Source organism: Triticum aestivum, chromosome 6A (assembly GCF_018294505.1).
Source record: "Triticum aestivum cultivar Chinese Spring chromosome 6A, IWGSC CS RefSeq v2.1, whole genome shotgun sequence".
Lineage (NCBI taxonomy): Eukaryota > Viridiplantae > Streptophyta > Magnoliopsida > Poales > Poaceae > Triticum > Triticum aestivum.
The window spans coordinates 492,629,649-492,649,050 of record NC_057809.1 but is presented as its reverse complement, the minus strand read 5'-3'; the positions used below and the strand labels follow the sequence as shown (position 1 = coordinate 492,649,050).

At 48.6% G+C, this 19,402-nt stretch overlaps 1 protein-coding gene across 3 annotated transcripts; it reads right to left on the bottom strand.

Moving 5' to 3' along the window:
* Positions 1–9,028: 9,028 nt before the first annotated feature.
* LOC123128058 (uncharacterized) lies at positions 9,029–17,799 on the bottom strand. 3 transcript variants are annotated; one of them, XR_006462922.1, is made up of 13 exons: positions 17,497–17,799; positions 11,881–12,009; positions 11,733–11,790; positions 11,267–11,347; positions 11,085–11,156; positions 10,778–11,013; positions 10,614–10,685; positions 10,424–10,534; positions 10,266–10,347; positions 10,095–10,141; positions 9,827–9,908; positions 9,477–9,665; positions 9,029–9,354 (listed from the first exon to the last, which is right to left on the bottom strand). XR_006462922.1 is itself a non-coding variant. In XM_044547968.1 (12 exons), the coding sequence occupies exons 1-12, from the start codon at positions 17,667–17,669 to the stop codon at positions 9,582–9,584; spliced, it is 1,227 nt and encodes a 408-aa protein (XP_044403903.1). In that variant the 5' UTR covers positions 17,670–17,799; the 3' UTR covers positions 9,385–9,581. The 3 variants fall into 3 exon arrangements, 1 of the variants encoding a protein (XP_044403903.1); XR_006462921.1 differs by having other exon boundaries at positions 9,029–9,345; XM_044547968.1 differs by lacking the exon at positions 9,029–9,354 and having other exon boundaries at positions 9,385–9,665.
* Positions 17,800–19,402: the final 1,603 nt, after the last annotated feature.

The window sequence follows — 19,402 nt, the reverse complement described above, 5'->3', positions numbered from 1 at the left end:
GAACCAGAGACGCATGATCAAACCGAGGTGATCGATCTCACGGACGCTCCCAAGCGATCAAAACCGCAGTTCGGGGGACGAGTTTCTGTCTTGGCTGATGCGGACGTTGATGTAACACCGGTGAAAGAAGATCCGGAGGAAGAATGCCTGGTGCAGTCGGTGGCTCAGCCACACGCGACCTCGCCTGGAAAGGATCTTATTAATGTTCCTGGTGATATCCACATGAGGGGCGACAGGGGGGCGATAGGGGGGGCACCGCGGGTGCCCGTCCGGCGATCGCCGGGCCAGTGCGCTCCGGGGCGGTGGATAGACCTCAGGTCGGTGGCCGTTTCTGGGTGCTGGCCGGATCTGGCGAGGACGAGGCGGACGGGGAGGAGGATCCAGAGGCCGATCCACCAACACCGACTCCATCGGACCTCTTCTGCGAGTTCTTCAATGCGGGATATGATGAGGAAGAGGTGGCCTCGACGGTGGATCGGGTCTTGCCAGTGGAAGATCCGGCAAGGGTTGGCCTCCATGCGGGCGAGAGGAAGGAGATGGTCAGGCGCGTGGTGCATCGGCGAACGGCGGCGACGGCACTCCGGCCATGGAAGGGCCCCCTTCCTAAGGTTAGTCTTCCAAATCTAACGCTTTTCGATATGATTCATCCGGATTCGTGGATTCAAGTTAAGAGGAAGAAGAGACCGATCCGTCCGGGAAGTGTGCCGGCGGTGGCCATGGCGAGATCGCCGGCGAGGCAGTGCATCGCGATCTCACTGATGCGGGAGAAACGTTTGAATGATTTGCTGGGCCGAACGCTCGATGGGCCGGTTCTGAGTGAGCCGGGCCCTGTACTCTGTGGGCCTGGTTTAATTGGGTATGAGGCCCAGATTAACCAGGTACATACGACGGGCGATATCGAGCGTACATGCATGTTTGACGTGCCGTCTGAGGGTTATCGATCGACGAAAGCTAGGGTTCTTCGACCGTCGGCGAGGCCGTGTTTCTACGACCGAGGTGCGAGGCGTGCTCGCCGGATCCCTCCTCTCCTCAGCATGGCGGGCGGAGGTCCTCCGCCGGCCAAAACCGGCATCCAGGCCGGCGCCCCGGGCGGCGTAGGCCGCGGTGGTCCGCCGTTGACGGCTGGAGGCGGCCGCGGTGGTGTTGCGGCAACACTGGGCACGGGTCGGGGACGAGCTGCCACGCCGCTCGGAGTTGGGCGCGCGGTCACGCCTCCGTTGCCCAGCCAGGCGGCTCAGGGGGCGATTGGCACCCAACCACCGATGCATGGGGGCTTTCCCAGGCCCGGCGTGGCGGGCCGCGGGGCACAGCCGGCGGGGACCAGACTACCCACGTCTGCCGGGGGCCGGGGTGACCTTAGGCCGCCGGCGCCTCTCCCTGTGGCTGTCGCAGGTCGCGGCAACCCGACGGCTAGGCAGCCCACTCCGGCCTTAGGTGGGCAGCATCGTCCCACGGCGGTTCAGACCGGGGCTAGGCCGCCACATTTTGTGGCTCGACAGTCGCAAAGTACGGTGGCACCAGTCCTGGAGCAGGCACAGTTTCAGGACGCTACGGCAATGGGGGGAGACTCGAGGGCGCCTCGAGGAAAGTGGGGTGATGACGGGCTTAACGCGTACGGAGACGGACAGCACCGGGGATCCTCGTCCACAGGTGGTGGGCGGGGATTTGCATGGCAGAGTGATGGCTCCACCGAGAGACCCTTCCTGGGGCCGACGGGAGGCTTCGTCGAAGGGGCATCAGGACCGGCTAACAGAAACCGCGGTGGTTTTCGTGGTAACCGTGGCGGACGGGGTGGCCGAGGTGGTCGCTACCGCCCAAGGCAGCATCCAGTGGTTGTGGATCAGACAGCGGTTGATGATGGCATTCAGGATACTGCCATGGAGGTGGTTTCGGCTACGGCTGAGGTGGTTGCTACGGACGAGGTAGTGTCGGTGGAGGGCTCCGACAGGGCTGAGCTGGACAGGGTGGCTAAGTATGCTCGCAAGAAAGAAAGAATGCTTTGCTATCGATGTGGAAATAAGGGTCACTTCATTGCTGAGTGTGAGGCGGTCTTATGCGACAAGTGTGGTAAGCCAGATCATGACTCAGGGGCCTGTCCGCTTATGAGAGAGCAGCTTCCCAATCTTATGATGTATGGTGTGTTTTGTTCTGAGCTTGCTTTCTTTGAGTCTCCGATCGAGAGGGAAGTTACTGATGAGGTGCGCAGTATGACAACTGGGATTGTTAAAGTGACTAAAGGTGAAGTTTCTGACGTCCAGATTGTGCAGCGGCTACGGGAGCTGGCCCCGGGTGACTTCCTCTGGGAGCTAGTCAGTCTTGAGCCTAACTCCTTCAGGGTGGAGTTTCCATCGGTGGAGGATTTACAGAGGTTACTGAGTTTGGGATGTGTAAGGTGCCAGGCACGGAGGGCATTCTGGAGTTTCATGAGTGGAAATTGACTGAGCCTCAGGGAAAACCACTAACCCAGGCCTGGTTGCGTTTTTCGGGAGCTCCACACAGACCCATGCAGGATGCCAGGGTGGTGGCTAGTCTGGCTGTTTTGGTTGGAAAGCCAGAACGTGTTGATATGGCTTTCACCAAAGCTCAGGGGGTGGCTCGCATTCTCGTCAGTATTTTGGATATTGAGTTTGTTCCGGATGTGGTGAAGTGGGCTTATCGAGGCCAGGTGTATAACATTCAGATTGAGTTCGAGGATGACAGTCTGTTTGCTGAGGCACCGGCTGCCGTCGATGTTGATATGCACGAGGGTGATGATGGCATGGGGCGCAAGGAGCCTGAGATTGCTGATCCTGGTCGACAGACGACAGACCGGGGTCGGTGGCTAAGACCACCGGAGGGTCGACCGCGCCTACATCTTCTGTGCCGTCGACCACACTGCGATTTGGGTCCTTTGAGCCTACTTCTGCACCTCCGAGATTATGGAGTGATCGGGTGGAGTCTTCCGAGGAGCTTGAGCACTCCTTACCTACGTTGGACTTTGAGGACCTGAGCGTGGAGGGTCGGGGAGTGGAGGGAGGTTCGGAGATAGCGTTCTCGCCTCCCTCAGAGACTCCTGTGACGGCGGAGCTACAGGTGACTACGAGCTTGGTGGGGGGACTAAGGCAGGAGGCCTTGGCTCACCACCCTTCTGTCGCTCAGATCGGGTCTCCTGAGAGGGAGGTGCCCTCTTCGGGGGAGCGACCGGCGGTGGACTCTTCGTCTGAGCGCTCTGGAGTTTGTCCGGGGCAGGTGGCGCAGGCGGCGCTTCCTGTGACGGCGTTGGCCGGACCTGAGGGAGGCCGTATGGGGCAGGAGGCCACACACACTTCCCTTTCGGCTACGGTGGAGGCGGTTTCTCCTGTCGTGCTTGGCGGGAGTCCGGGGAAGGTGTTCCCGGTCCATCCCTCCTCCTCGGCTGTCGGGATGGTGGCGCCCACAGCCTTGAGGAGTGCGGCCAAGGGGGTGGTCGGCCAGGCGGCGCCGGCTCTGACTACACCCGGCCTCCTGACCGCCGGCCACGGGAGCCGTTCCTCACGGCCTACGGCGAGTGGCGCTACTCAAGAGGAGGTTATTGCATTCGGCGGAATCCCTGACCCGGTATCTGTGGGGCGACGGATGAGTTCCCGTTTCCAGGACCAACCGGAGGTTGATGACATGCAGCAGAGGTGCGCAATGAGAGCGGCCAAGCTTCGTGACATTGAGGTCACTACCGGTATGTCAGTCAATTTATCCAATTCTATTTTGCATTTTTCTACGGATGAGATTATTCATAATGCAAATCAAGTAGGGGTTTCGCTAGGAAATAATAATTCTGAAATCTCCAACTCGGTTAATGATCTTCTGGATCTGGAAGCGGAACGCGCTTTAGAAACCATTCGCAACCTAGCGGCAGTAAGACCTATGAATGAGGCGGAGATTGATGCGTTGGGGGTGAGAATGCTAGACAATTAGTGTGCGGACCTTGCACCAACCTTTAATGAGTCTGATGAGGAGGAGACTAGTATAGATGTTGTGGATCATCAACCACCACAGCCCGGTTATGAGGACCGGCCGGTGGGCAATGAAAAACCTAAACGTAAGTGGAAGCGGAAGGTGTATCCAGCATCCGCAGTACGTAGAAGTGCTAGGATCCGTACGGCCAAAAAATTTCATGATGAATTATGAAAGGAATCTTTTGGAATAGCAGAGGTCTTAAGGACTTGGCTAAAAGAAGGTTTCTCGCTGAGGCGGCTCTGGAGCACCGTTTAGATTTCATTGCTCTTTCCGAAACTGGAAGAGATAATTTTGCTCCTCAGTTTCTTGCTTCTCTTGTGGGTGGTATCGATTTTGACTGGCATTGCCTTCCTCCGCGTGGACGATCGGGAGGTATCTTGCTGGGAGTGAGATGCGATTCCCTTGAGGTCCGGAGTGTTGTGATGGGCGACTTTGCGGTTAAGTTTCGGGTTAGGTCAAAAGTTGATGGGTTCGACTGGGCTTTAGTGGCGGTTTACGGAGCCGCACAACCGGAGCTTAAACCGGAATTTCTGGCGGATCTTGTTCGAATTTGTGGGTCCGAACAGCTTCCAATGCTGGTCGGGGGTGATTTCAATATCATTCGGAGGAGAGAGGAGAAGAATAATGATAACTTCGACGGGAGATGGTCGTTTATGTTCAATACCATTATTGAGAGCTTGGATCTGAGGGAGATAGAGCTTTCTGGTAGAAAGTTTACCTGGGCTAATGCTCTGCCAAACCCAACATATGAAAAGCTTGATCGTGTTCTGGCCAGTGTAGAGTGGGAGCAGAAATTCCCTCTTGTTACGGTACAAGCTTTAACGCGGGGCATATCCGATCACACACCACTGTTCGTGGACTCCGGGGAGTCCAATTATGCGGGAAACAAGAACACTTTCTCATTCGAGATGTCCTGGTTCGAACGTGAAGGTTTCTTAGACCTCGTTGCCAGGGAATGGGAGAAGGGTGGTGGAGGTAGGACGGCGGTTGAACGTTGGCAGAATAAAATTAGGCACTTAAGAAGTTTCTTACGAGGTTGGGCTAAGCACCTAAGTGGGGCTTATAAGATTGAAAAGGATAGACTCCTTGCTCTTACACAGGCCCTAGATACAAAAGCTGAGTCTACGATTCTGCTGCCTACTGAGCTCCAGGTTAAGAACGAGGCTGAGAAGAGGTTGAAAGAACTTCTCCGCGAGGAAGAGTTGAAGTGGGCGTTGCGCGCTAAGGTCCGCAAAGTAGTCCAAGGGGATGCCAATACTCAATTCTTTCACCTGATTGCGAATGGCAAGCACCGTAAGAAGCGTATATTCCAGCTAGAGCAGGATGAAGGCACTATCATTGGGCAGGATAATCTCAAAACATACATCACTGAGTATTATAGACAGTTATTCGGACCACCGGAGGTTAATTGTGTGTCCTTGGATGAGTCTAGGACTGACGATGTTCCTCAGTTGTCGGTTGCCGATAATGAGATTTTGCTGGCCCCGTTTACGGAGAAGGAGGTGTTTGATGCTATTGCACAAATGAAAAATAATAAGGCTCCCGGACCAGATGGGTTTCCGGCTGAGTTCTATAAAAAGTGCTGGCACATTATTAAGGGGGATCTGTTACCTATGTTTAATGATCTTTTCTCGGGACAACTTCAATTGTTTCACTTGAATTTTGGAACTATCACATTACTCCCTAAGAAAACGGAGGCTGTGCGTATTGAGCAGTTCAGGCCGATTTGCCTACTCAATGTTAGTTTCAAAATATTCACCAAGGTCGGGACGAACAGGCTCTCACAGATTGCGCTTTCTGTGGTGCAACAGTCCCAAACTGCTTTCATGCCGGACAGAAACATCCTCGAAGGGGTGGTTGTCCTGCATGAAACGCTCCATGAAATTCACTCTAAAAAATTAGATGGGGTAATTTTTAAGGTGGATTTCGAAAAGGCGTATGATAAGGTTAAGTGGCCATTCCTGCAACAGGCATTGCGTATGAAAGGTTTTGATGATGCCTGGCGCCATCAGGTGGAATCTTTTACGCAAAAAGGGAGTGTCGGAATTAAAGTAAATGACGATATAGGTCATTACTTCCAAACTCACAAGGGCCTCAGGCAAGGAGATCCAATGTCCCCTATCTTGTTTAACATTGTGGTGGACATGTTAGCAATTTTGATCGGAAGGGCGAAGGACAATGGACAAGTGGGTGGCTTAGTACCTCATCTGGTTGATGGAGGTGTATCTATCCTTCAATACGCTGATGATACAATAGTCTTTATGGAGCATGATTTGGCCAAGGCGAGAAATATGAAGCTGTTATTATGCCTCTTTGAACAATTATCGGGGTTAAAGATAAACTTTCATAAGAGCGAGTTGTTCTGCTTTGGGAGAGCCAAAGACGAACAAGAGTCTTATAGGCAATTGTTTGGGTGCGAGTTGGGAAGTTTGCCCTTCTCATACCTTGGCATTCCGATACATCATCGTAGGCTAACTAACAGAGAGTGGAAGTGTATCGAGGATCGATTTGAGAAGAAACTGAGCTGCTGGAAGGGTAAGCTCATGTCATACGGAGGCCGGTTAATCTTGATAAACTCGGTGCTCACGAGTATGCCTATGTTCCTCTTATCTTTCTTTGAGGTTCCAGTGGGGGTTAGGAAAAGACTGGACTTCTATCGATCACGTTTCTTTTGGCAGGGTGATGAGCTCAAAAGAAAATACCGGCTTGCTAAGTGGGATATTATCTGTAGACCCAAAGACCAAGGTGGGCTTGGTATTGAGAATCTAGAAGTTAAGAACAGATGCCTTCTTAGTAAGTGGTTGTGGAAGCTCGCTTCCGGCACTGAAGCTATGTGGGCGCAAATCCTACGCAGCAAGTACCTCCAGACTAGAACATTATCCCAGGTATCAGTTAGGCCGACTGACTCGCCTTTCTGGAAAGGACTCATGAAAGTCAAAGTATTACTGTTCAATAGGACAAAAGTTGTCCTTGGAAATGGTGCTACTACACGTTTCTGGGAGGATTCTTGGCTGGGCGACTCACCCTTGGCCATTCAATATCCGTCTTTATATCGCATTGCTCAACGACGTGAGGTGTTCGTGGCAACGGTATTTCAAACGGTCCCCCTTAATATTCAGTTTAGACGGTCGTTAGTGGGCAATCGTTGGGAGGTTTGGCTCCAGTTAGTTAGGAGACTAATGGAGGTACAACTTTCTGACCAACCTGATGAATTACGCTGGAAGTTGACTAAGTCTGGAGTATTTACAGTGAGGTCAATGTATCTTGATGTTATTAATTCAAGCTCCATTCCAACATCCAAGAAGGTCTGGGATGTCAAAGTTCCTTTGAAAATAAAAGTGTTTATGTGGTTTGTTCATAAACAAGTTATTCTAACAAAGGACAACTTGATAAAGCGTAATTGGACAGGAGCTACTAGGTGTAGTTTCTGTGATCGGGATGAGACAATTAAACATCTCTTCTTTGATTGCCCGCTGGCTAAGGTTCTTTGGCAGACGGTTCATATTGCTTTCAATATTACTCCACCGACTACGGTTACCGCTTTATTTGGGAATTGGCTTAATGGGATTGACTCTGCATTAGCAAGGCATATTCGGGTGGGAGTTTGTGCGTTGATGTGGACCATCTGGTTGTGCAGAAATGATTTGGTTTTTAACAGAACATCACGAATTCATTTTTTGCAGGTTATATTCCGACCTATGGCATTGATCCGTTCGTGGTCATTACTCACTCCGATGGAGGCCAGGGAGCATTTGGTTACTGGGTCTATCCGTTGGGAGATGGTTGCTCGGGATATCTTCAACCGGTTTGGATGGCCGTCATGTAATAGGATAGGCAATTAGTTTCCCTACCTTCTTTAGCCAGCCGGTTGTGGCATTTTATTTCTGGCTAGTCTGTGTTTCTAGCCTTCTGCGCTCTGTGTGGGCTGCATTTCCTTTATTTGATTTCGAGACTTTGAAACCTTGTATGCACATTTTGCTGCTTTGATTAATAAGATGGCTGTATGCATCACTCTTGATGCAGAGGCCTGGGTACTCCCCCTTTTCGAAAAAAAAAACCCGGTGGTGACAGTAGTTGTCTTGTTTTAGTCTCCTTGACCATTGCCTGGAGGTTTTCTTTCCTTTGTTTTGGTCGCTCCGACCTCCTCTGTACTTTGCCTCTGGCTCCCCTTCTGATATGGAATCTTAGCAGCTCTCCTGCTAACTTTCAGAAAAAAAAACTCTCTTTGTCCTAAAATAAGTGTCTTAATTTTGTATTAACTCTAGTATAAAGCTATACTAAGCTTGAGACACTTATTTTGGGATGGATGGAGTACCAACACACGACAATTGTCTGTCACAATTGGATGCGTTCAGGAAAGACAGGGTGTGTTCGTCAGGGTGCTCGTCGCCTCCGCAATGGAGATGTCGCTCCTTCTGCTGCCCAAGCTAAGATTAGATCCGCCATTAGAGGTTGCCCCAATGCCGTGTTGGTCCTCGACATTGCTCAGAGTGTTGGTCCTAGACATTGCTCAGAGTGCCAGACTGCGTCACGCTTCTCAAGTCGTCCTATCTGCTGCCCTCTCCAGATCCGCCATCAAAACCCAGAATCTCCTGGTCTGAGGTTGCGACCCTCCTTCCCGGGAATCCATGAGTGGATCTCAGCAGAGTCGGAGGTTCAACCACCGAACCTCTAGATCTCACGGATGATATTCCTAGCGCCAGACCAATGCTCGCCCCCTATAGCAGGTATCGAACCAGGGGGGGCGGTGGAGGGTCTCTGCGAGAGGACGAGTAGCCGAGGGCCTCGTCGGAGTGGATGTGACTGTGGGAATCTAAGCATTGGTGCGGCAAGGTGTGTGGTGGTGCGAGCTCTGTTGCAAGAGCGGACATGGGCTCCGTTGGTTTACACAAATCCAGGATTAATCCACTGCTACTACATTTCTAAAGTAGTTTCCCAATTTAGTGTTCTATGATGGTTAGATCGAAGGAATTCATGGTACAAATATTCGACACGCTTATGCAGGCTCAGGTGCTCATCAAACATAAATATCCAGGGAGTTCTGGTAGACATGACAAAAATGGTCGACATGAAAGTCTTAACTTTTGAAAGTTGAATCTTCCAATAGTTTTAGAATTTCGAAAGTTGATCTAAAAAAAATCCTGAAAGTTTAGAATTCTAAAAGTTGAAGGTTACCAAAAATGAAAACTTGGATTTCTGAAAGTTGGAGGGCTGGACTTTAAAACCTGATGGCATGATCTCCCAAAAAGCGAAGGTTTTCTGAAATGCTAGAGAGAGCATGTGCGGACAAATGTTTGTGGAGATGTTGGAATCTAACCGCTCAGTGCTTGCCCAGCGGGTGAACGCCATGTAGCCTCCCTCGACTTAGTGTCTCTGAAATACCTCCATGTCCAGAAAACGTGCTAAGTCTGATAACTCAAAAACATGTCTAGCAGTATTTCCAAAAATGATGTTCATGCATATATTTACAATGTTCCTCTAGTTTAGGTACACTATTTAAGTACCTGATCATAACATGTCTTTAGATTTGAACATTTCTTTCACACAATGGGACCTGCCTCCACCATCTATTGTACGAATGTATAAGCGCATCTAGCTGATGATTACTTCTATAATAGAGCCCCTGTAATAAACCTATGGTTCAGTACAGCCTCAGCAATTGGTCGTTTACGGTAATCCGGATTAAGCATTGCCTACAGAAAAGAATCAGTGTAAGAACCCTTTGTTAAAGATGAAGGAATCGAAAGTAGATTCACTGAGTCCACAGTTCATATAGTAAGCATACATAAGTATCATCTGCAGCAGCAGAAGGTTTGTGAACAGACAAAATTTAACTATAATCGTAGAGGCAAACCTGCAGCAACTCCCAGCCGGCACCATCACCTAAATCTAGAAAGTTTACAGCTTCCGACAATTTATCATCTTCCAGGCAATACCTATGTGAGTTCATAAACATAGATAAGCATGCATATTGATTCTGAATATCACAAATCACAACTAACGATCAGGTAAAAAATAAGCGAGAGCAGATTTTATCAAATGAATTTGGAAAGCAGAATTATTCAAGCATTGGAATGTTTAAACTTTAAACCATGTAGATGTTTTGTTCTAGTGATTCATACTCTCTTGCAGCGTAAATGTCAAGACGGAAAGTGTTCTCCAAGAGCCTCTGCAGAATAAATAAGTACTTTGTTAGATATCACAGTGTTTAAAGGAAAATAATTTTTTCCTATGGACTTTTCTTTGCAGGAATTTCTCTTATGAACTTAAATCCAAATTATAATCACAAGAACCTGCAAGGAAATGCCATCCATAATGCCTGCTTCACAAAACGGAATAAATGCCATGTATGCAATAAGCAACCCAGCTCCATATCTGCTTTTTTTTCAATCACACGTATATGTGAGAGACTTGCATTTTGTCACTCGAAAAAAGAAAAAGAAATACTTGCATGTCATCAGCTACTCCAAAAGCTCGCTTCTCCAAAGGAGTTGATGCTCCAGCAGCAGATGCTCGACGCCAAAGACCATCTGACAACGCTCCAACCCCCACAGACGAATACCTGTCATTATAAAAGTATATCTATTCTCTAAAGTGTTTTCTCATTGATAAAAGAAAATGCCGAGAAGATGGAGATATACCCAATATCTACAGAAAATGCCAAATCACGGAGCTGTGGAAGTAAATAGTATCCATTTTTCTCTGCAACGGTGCTAAATAAGAGAAAGTTACACTAAGTAGTAACAGAACTGAAATTGAGTCATAAGCTATAGAATGGGCAGTAAACATGGAAAATGCAGAATACTTGAGAACAACAGAAGAGGGGCCAAGGCTTTGGTGCAGTCTATCATGATTGTGCATGTGGACAAGGCCACACATAGCTCCATTAAGCAGCCTAAGGACAAAATATCTCCTCAGTTCCAATTTGTATGCACGATCATAGGGATTCCAAAAATTAGGCCGTTCCTTCAACTGCCTTTCACTGGTTATTTTTGCATAGTCTGCAGCACTGTATCTCCCATCGTCGCGGAAAGCAAGCCACTGTAGAAAATTTACATCAGTCTAAAAGCATTACAGGATCGTCTATGACCTGATAAAGTTATGTGGTAGACCTGCTCTCCAGTAGCTGTCTCAAAGGCTCCTAACAGAAACTGAATGTTCTCACAGATATCCCTTGCATTACTCTGAAAGTAGAAGACAAGGATTAGAAAATATTTTTTGGAAATGTCATGTCTGACATACTCATTCAGATCGACAAGTTCAATCTCTCTTAAATTTTCATGATTTTCCTAACCTGAAGAAAAGCATGAGTCCTCAGCTCATTCAATGCCATCAAATTAGCTTCAGAAGCACCAGCAATAGCTCCAGGGTATACCTTGTAGCATAAACCTATGTCTTAGCACATATAAGATCATAAATGAACTCATATGTCTGGGAAAGCTAATAACTAACACCATCAGATAAACCAACAAAATTGAATGGCTGGAAAATCGAAGTGAAAAAAAAAAAGAGAACTTGGAACTATTGGTCCTACGGTCCTGCCACAAACAATCTTTTCAAGGCATTGTTGAATCAAAGGGTGCTATCACACTATGATTACATAAGACTGGCCTTACGATTATTATGTGTCATGTCATACAATTGAAATACTATGAGCATGTAGTACAATTTAAAAATGCATGGATGACCCGTTATACACTTATTAGCATTACAGGACTGTGTGTAACTAGACATGGTAGATTGAAAAACCCGAGCTATACCTTAAATACAGTCTGTGTGCCCTTCAATGGACCTTGCACCACTCTTCCCTCATAGAGTCTGCAAAAGACCACGATACATGGATAGTATCAGTAGAACTTTTCTAAAAAGTTACACATCAAAATAACATCTGAGATAGAAGGAAATAACCTAATTTTCACTTCTCCTTCTCCAACATCTTGGACTCTTAATCGCTCAATCTCTTCTGGTGAATATCCAAGACTAAGGTCTTGATTACCAATATCGTTTGGAAGCCCTCCAGACTGAGAAGATGAATAGCTGTTTCACATGACAGAGTGTTGGAACCCGTGATGATTACAGAGATTGAGATGTATGTCCTTCCGTTTATACTAGTATAAGAGAAAAAGGTTACAAAACACCCACCATGGCCACAAAATATCTGATGGTCCTTTTAATGATAAATACTTCCTCCGTTCCTAAATATAAGACCTTAAAGAGATTCCACTATGAACAACATACGGATGTATATAGACATATTTTAGAGTGTAGATTCACTCGTTTTGCTCAGTAAGAGGCAATGGAAAAATTAGATGCAGCATCCATGGTCCCATGACATAATGCTGGTACAAAGTTTATGTGGAAATTTTCTTGTAAGAAATCAGCAACATCAACATCTGAATAGACATATTGGGTCTCCTTAACATTTCCTGTAGCTCCGGTGGACGCATTACATACCTCCTAAAATGTAGCCACATGACATTCCTACTTGTTGTACGATATGCTGGTCATCTCTAGTGAATTTATCTGAAGTGTCCTAAGCTATGTTAGAATAAAACGCTAATGCAAGATCATAGACGACACACCGAGGCATGATATTTGTTAACGAGGTTCACCGGTATGGCTACATCCCGGGGCATGACTACGGGCGCTCCTCCCCAAGATACCGCAACACCGACCGCCCGGGCGCCGGCACAAGCCGTCGGCTCCCCCGCGTACCTGTTGCTATCAAGTTGTCATGGGTTACAACGTGTGGTGCCCCTCCGTATATAAGAGGCCTAGGATACAAGTGTCCGACTCCTACACAACTCGTACCTAACCACACCAATTACAACTCAAGTCCATGTAACCCCTTGCATACATAATATATTCGACACAAATATAACAAACTCCACCTTGGCGAATATTCTCCACCACCTAGAAGTCGTCCATGCTCGAACCTCCATGTACTCCGGATTTGGGTCGTCTCCTTTGTAGCTTACTGAGAGCTACCCGACGGGCCAGACCTGCCGCCACCGTGGGACTTCACTACTACTCCTGCAGCTCCACTCTTAATGGCTCCACCTGCAATAGTGCTCCCTTGCAACTTGTAAAGATGTGAAGCCGTCCTCTCTCCTATCATCACGGCCACCTCATCTTCCATGATTTTCATGGTCCTCTTATCCTGATCAGAACGGAATTCCATACCACCATCATGAAGAACACCAAGCGAAATTAGATTCCTCCTTAACCCTGGCACATGCCTGACTTCCCGAAGCATCCGCTCAACTCCGTCAAACATCTTGATTTTGATGTCACCTACTCCAGCAACACGATAACCTGTGTCATCGCCCACATAGGCTAAACCAAACTCACCAGACTTGTACGAAGAGAACCACTCCCTGTTGGGCGTCGCATGAAAAGAGCAAGCTGAATCCAACATCCACGCTTCAATTTTTGTTGATCGCCTGTTTGATACAACGAGAACATCACTATCACTGTCCGAGCCATCACCATGAGTAGCCGCATTAGCACTTGCCCCACCCTTCAGTTCTGGGCATTCCCTCTTTATATGTCCCCAATCCTTGCACCTGTAGCACTGCACCTTTTTCTTCTTTTTCTTCTCCGCCTCTTGTGAGTTATTTACCGAAAACCACCACAGTTGGGGCTAGGGTAACAACTTGATACCACATTCAAGGCAGGGCACAAAAGACCACCAACTTTGCGCCTAACGACTAACGGAGAGCACTGATTGTGTGATAAGCTTCCAAAAACAGCAAAACTGACAAGTTGGACCCACCTGTCAGGCCTATGTGGCATGTCTACGTGTTCAAATAGCTGAGGTGGATGTCGGGTCCCGCTGTCAGCCCCCCAACTACTTCTTCTGGATGTATTATTCTAAAAGAAAAACTACTTGTGGAGGAGCGAATCAGGTAGGGGCTCTCTGGTTTGTACGGGATTACTAGCTTCGCTGTGACCGGACTCGGGGAAGACAACCACCAGGCATCAATCTCTTTCTGTGATGTGTCCCTACCTCCTCCATTCTTTCCATGAGGTCCCTCCCTCAGTCCCCAATCCCCCTCTTGCTAAGAAATCAGCAGGAAAGTACCCGGAATCGCCGGCACGGGCTCTTTCTTCACCGTCTCCGGTGATGAGCGCCGCTGCACTATCTTCCACTCTGGCGTATCCCAGCCTCCACCTACCTTCCTCGGATCCTCCGCTTCCTCATGAAGCTCTATATGGCATCCAATCGAATCCACACTTCCTTTAGCATGGCTGTCCGCGAGAAACCGCCCCGCCGTCCGCCATTGATGGTGAAGTCACGATTTGCGACGTCTCTAAGTCTTGCTATCCGCACCGCCGAGCGCACCGTGGCTAGCGTGCGTGTCCCCGAGTCCCCGTAGTCTCGCGCAAGGTTTAGCTGCCGCACCCTGAGCTCCGACGAGATCCACTACAATTTGGGCGATGGGGTGGATCCTCGCCGGATCCAGGCGAAACAAAGGGCTAGGGGTGTTTCTGGGGTTGGATCCACGCGGGCCAGTGGCTAGGGTAGCGAGGAGGCTCGTCGGGGTGGGGTGGCTCGCCGGGGTAAGTCTCCAGCGGCGGCGGCGGATTTGGCTGGCTGTGTCGTGTTGGTGGAGAAGAAGGTGCCTGGGGGAAAGGGGGGAATCAGAGAGAGGCTGGCAGATGGGGCCTTCGGCCACCTCAGCAAATTTATCCATGTAGGCATGCCACATCGGCCTGACAGGTTGGCCCCACTGGTCAGATCCGCTATTTCTGCGACCAAATCTGAGCATCAGTGCTCCGGGTTACAGATTAGGCGCAATTTCGGTGGTTTTTTGTGCCCTGGCACAAATGTAGTACCAAGTTGTTACCCTAGCCTCAAATGTGGTGGCTTTGGGTAAATAACTCGCCTCTTGTCCCTTCCTGATCTGATAACCTTTAACTGCCAACCCAAAACCTTGAGTACTCTCCTCTGTAGCATTATTTTGCTTCCTCAACTCATGTCCAAGCAACGTTGTAGTGACTTCCTCATTATTGACGGTTGTCTTTCCATGTGTCAATGTAATGACCAAATGCTCATAGGACGGTGGCAACGAAACAAGAAGAAGTAGTGCCTTATCCTCGTCCTCAATCTTCACATCCAGACGCGCTAGATCCGTGACCAACTGATTAAAGGCATTCACATGCTCCACAAGATCCGACCCCTCTTGCATCTTCAACCCATAGAACTTTTGCTTTAAATACAGCTTATTGGTCGCTGACTTGGACATATAACGATTTGCCAACTTGTCCCAAATTCCCTTAGGAGTATCTTCGTCCATGACATGATACATGACCTAATCCGCAAGACAAAGCTGTATGGTAGCGGCCGCCTGCACTTGCATATCCTCCCACGCATCGTTGTCAACCTTGGCCGGCTTCGTCTCCTGCAAACCCTTCAAGATTCCCTGCTGCGCTAGAATATCCTTGACTCTTGTCTGCCATAGACCGAAGTTACCCATGCCATCGAATTTCTCCAAATCAAACCTGGTGAATCCCAGCGCCATGCCGAGCCGCGATCTAACCGACCTGTTGCCGCCGGTCTTACCGCCCTTTTCCTCTGCGACTTCCTCACGAAAATGATCATTGATCCCGTATTCCTCGTCTGAAGCCACGCCGCAGTCCGCGATCTAACCAACAAATATGACCAGCACAACGTCCCTGTCCGCCCTTCAGAAAATCAGCATGAAGCCTTGTGCCGTAACGTGCAGATGAATTTGCTCTCAGCCGAAACTAGCCGCTCCACCTTTTCCTGAACCTGCAGACGATTTTGCGCCTGTTTGCCTCGTCGCCACCAGCCTTTTATCTACGCTGGATATAGCCGGCCTTGCTTTTCCTCTCTGACACGAAGAACGAGTCCAAGTATTCCACGGCTTGCATCGAGTCCCTATCCGAGTCGTGAACCAACCGTCATGGACCCAACATGCACGCACAAAAGATCTCCAAAACCATACACGCATCCAACAGTGCCCCTATACCATGCCTAGGCCAGGCACTAGTCCTGCCATCACGGTTCAGCACTGCCCCAGGTGCACGTACATGATTCCTTCAAATCCAAACCGACATGCATGCTTGCTTATCTTCTGGACTCTTTCCTTTCGCACTGTACGCCCTGCCGAGTCCTGCTAATGCACGCAACCCAGCTCGGCTGTCTCGCGTAGCCTGCCGCACGCGGGGACCGTACGCATCCGAGCGGCGGTCCCGTGTACCCTGCCGTGGCTTCCCTTCCCTCTATCTGCGTCGCCTCGGAAAAACTCGCCGCCAGTCTCGACGACTGCTCGCCTTCCTGGTCTCTGTTTCTTGGTTTTTCGCCAGCGATCTGTAACTGGCCCTGTCGTGCGTACTCGCCGCACGCCAACCCTGCCGGAAACAGTCGCCACCTCGCGCATCATCTGTATACGAGCTGTGCCGTATCTTGGCCATCCACGTCGTCGACACAATACGTCCGCAGTGCCGCGCCGTCGCCCTTGTACAACACCGAGCACATCATCTCGATGCTCTCACACTCCGATCTATCTAGCCGTCCCCCACGTCTGGTCGCCGGTCTGATCACGAGCCGAATCTATCGCCTCCGCAACGTCTTCAACAGCCACTACGCCGGTCCGATCGCCAGTCTAGCCGATCCTTACCGGCCGCAGCCCATCGAATGGTCCAGGCCTCCTGCCCGAAGTGTCCGACACCATCGACCGCCTTCGCGATCGCCGCCATGCTCCACCTTGCACCAATCGGACGTTCCATGGCACTGTCGAGCATGATCCTCGTACCTTCGGATGATGTTCCGCATAGCCTTCTCGCAACCTTGCTCATGATATCACTTGTTAGAATAAAACGCTAATGCAAGATCATAGACGACACACCGAGGCACGATATTTGTTAACGAGGTTCACCGGTATGGCTACAACCCCGGGGCATGACTACGGGCGCTTCTCCCCAAGATACCGCAACACCGGCCGCCCGGGCGCCGGCACAAGCCGTCGGCTCCCCCGCGTACCTGTTGCTATCAAGTCGTCATGGGTTACAACGTGTGGTGTCCCTCCGTATATAAGAGGCCTAGGATACAAGTGTCCGACTCCTACACAACTCGTACCTAACCACACCAATTACAACTCCAAGTCCATGTAACTCTTTGCATACATAATATATTCGACACAAATATAACAAGCTAACCAAGCAAAGGGAAATGTCAAAAACACACTGTATCCTGAATAATTTAACCATATTCTGTCAATCTCACCACAAGAATGTCCCCAAAGCAATGTTTCACCCCAAGAAAAACACACAGAGAGTTGCCATTTCCAGTGATTTCTGCTGGAAACAACTAATTAATAAAATAACCTAAGTAACATGCTAGAGAACAGTACGAATGCTCGAACTAATTCCACTCCCGCACACAACCCTATCGTCCTAAGTTTTGAATCAGCTCAGAACGTAAGCACACATCTCGGGTACTACAAACTCTTAGTTCTGAAGGAAAACGGAAAGGAGAGAGGACCCAAACATGCTGACCTTGTGATGTTCATGAAGCCATAGCTACCCAATAATCTGCCCACCTCGAAGTACGCGGGGTTGGTCATCAGCGCCGACGAAATGGGCCGTAGGGATCGTCGACGAGGCCTCGGGCGCCGCCCCCCGGGCTCCGGCGAGACGACGAGGAAGCGCGCGGGAAGAGCCTTCAGCATCGTGGTCGCCGCTGCGCGGCGCACAAGCCTGAAACTGACTGGTGTTTCTGTTCTTGGGGATAGACAGCTCAAGCCTCCCAGCCGCAGAAACGAAAAAGCTACTGGGAGGATGTATCGCTGATAATGGGCCGCGAGGATCGCCTGTCGCACCATTATCGGCCCATGGTCAGTTTCTTTGCCCTTTTTTATTTTGCGTGTAAATTTTCGCTTTTCTCCTTTTCTGGTTGTATATTTTTATTTATTGTCTTTTTATTAATATTAGTATTTTTATTTCATTTCCTTTTCATTATTATTTTTCTTTTTAATTTTTATGTTAAATTTATTTTCTGCTTTCTTTTTTTTGCCATAGATGCATGCACTTTTTGCAGACAGACTTTTTTTCAAAGTCATGCACATCTATTTGAAAATACATGGGCATTTGTTCTGAAAATACACATACATTTCTATTTTAGGAATGGTTAATTTTATCCGGGCCTAGTCCTACATAACATTTATGTGGCAAATCATCAACCTCATGTCAATACAAGTCTAAGCAATTGATCACGACCAACAAAGAGATGAGACGATATTAAAAAAAGTATTTAAATTCAATCAACAAATATTTTTGAATAGAAAGTAAATGTAAGGATAAAGACTCTGAGAGAAAGAAGTTGTTAATCGGATGGATGAGCTTGCAAGTCCAACATGGACCGTGCACCCCCCTCCTACTACATGGATATTTTACCACCTTACCCCACCTATCTATCACCTCAAGGTTGCTTGGTCATTTTGTCAAGGCCCCCTGGCCTACATAAATTCCCACATGGGTGCATGTAACCGTTTCACTCCCACTAAAACCAACTCAAGGGAAGAGGCACTCCATATAGTGTACTTGTCATTTTTTGGAGTTTAATCATGATACTCTTGAGTTTACCTTGAAATATCTCATTAGTTGTTATAATTTAGTGTTGTTTTCTCTCTTATATGTTTTTAGGGCTACTAGGTGGCACTCCTACTGACTTTTCACGATAAACCGAGTCAAACCAGGGATATTGTGGCGAAGTTATGAGCAACATGCTTAAAAAAGATCCAACACATGTATGACGTGGGGTTCGTCGATACAAATCCAACAAACCAAGCATCAACCATTTTATGAAACACCGCACAAACCCGTGAGTCCTAGCCAACCATTGGATCAATAACTCGTTCGAGTTGTTAGCGATTGCCAAGGCGCAACATCGTCGCATCACCAAAGTTGTTTTCACCCAAATTGACAAAGTGTTTATCATCGAAAGTTTGAGGCACGAGCTGAATCGAATTGTCGGTTTTCCCAAAAAGGAGTGGATCTCAGAAAAAGAGAAAAAAACAACATGAACAATGACTAATATGCCGTATGATGCTTCTGAAAAGGAATGCGGGCCCTTAAAATTCAGAACGCGTCACCACCAAAATATGGCCCCATTCCCATGCTCCCATTTCACTGCTTAGGTGACCAACTTCTCTATCATCAAGTTTCATGTGATTTTGCTCACCCGAAGCAACACGCAATCAAATCCAAAGAAATAAAATAAAATAAAAGCAAGCTAAAGGAGAAGAAAAAGGCCACATCGCATTAGCAAAAGCAAGTTGCTTTAGAATGCATAATCAGAGCCCGGTGATGATTTCTTCAAAAGGCATACATGATGGCGTGGTAGTGGTGGGCCATGGGATGATCCAGCCCTTACGTCACCATGACGCTGTGCAGTATATGTGCA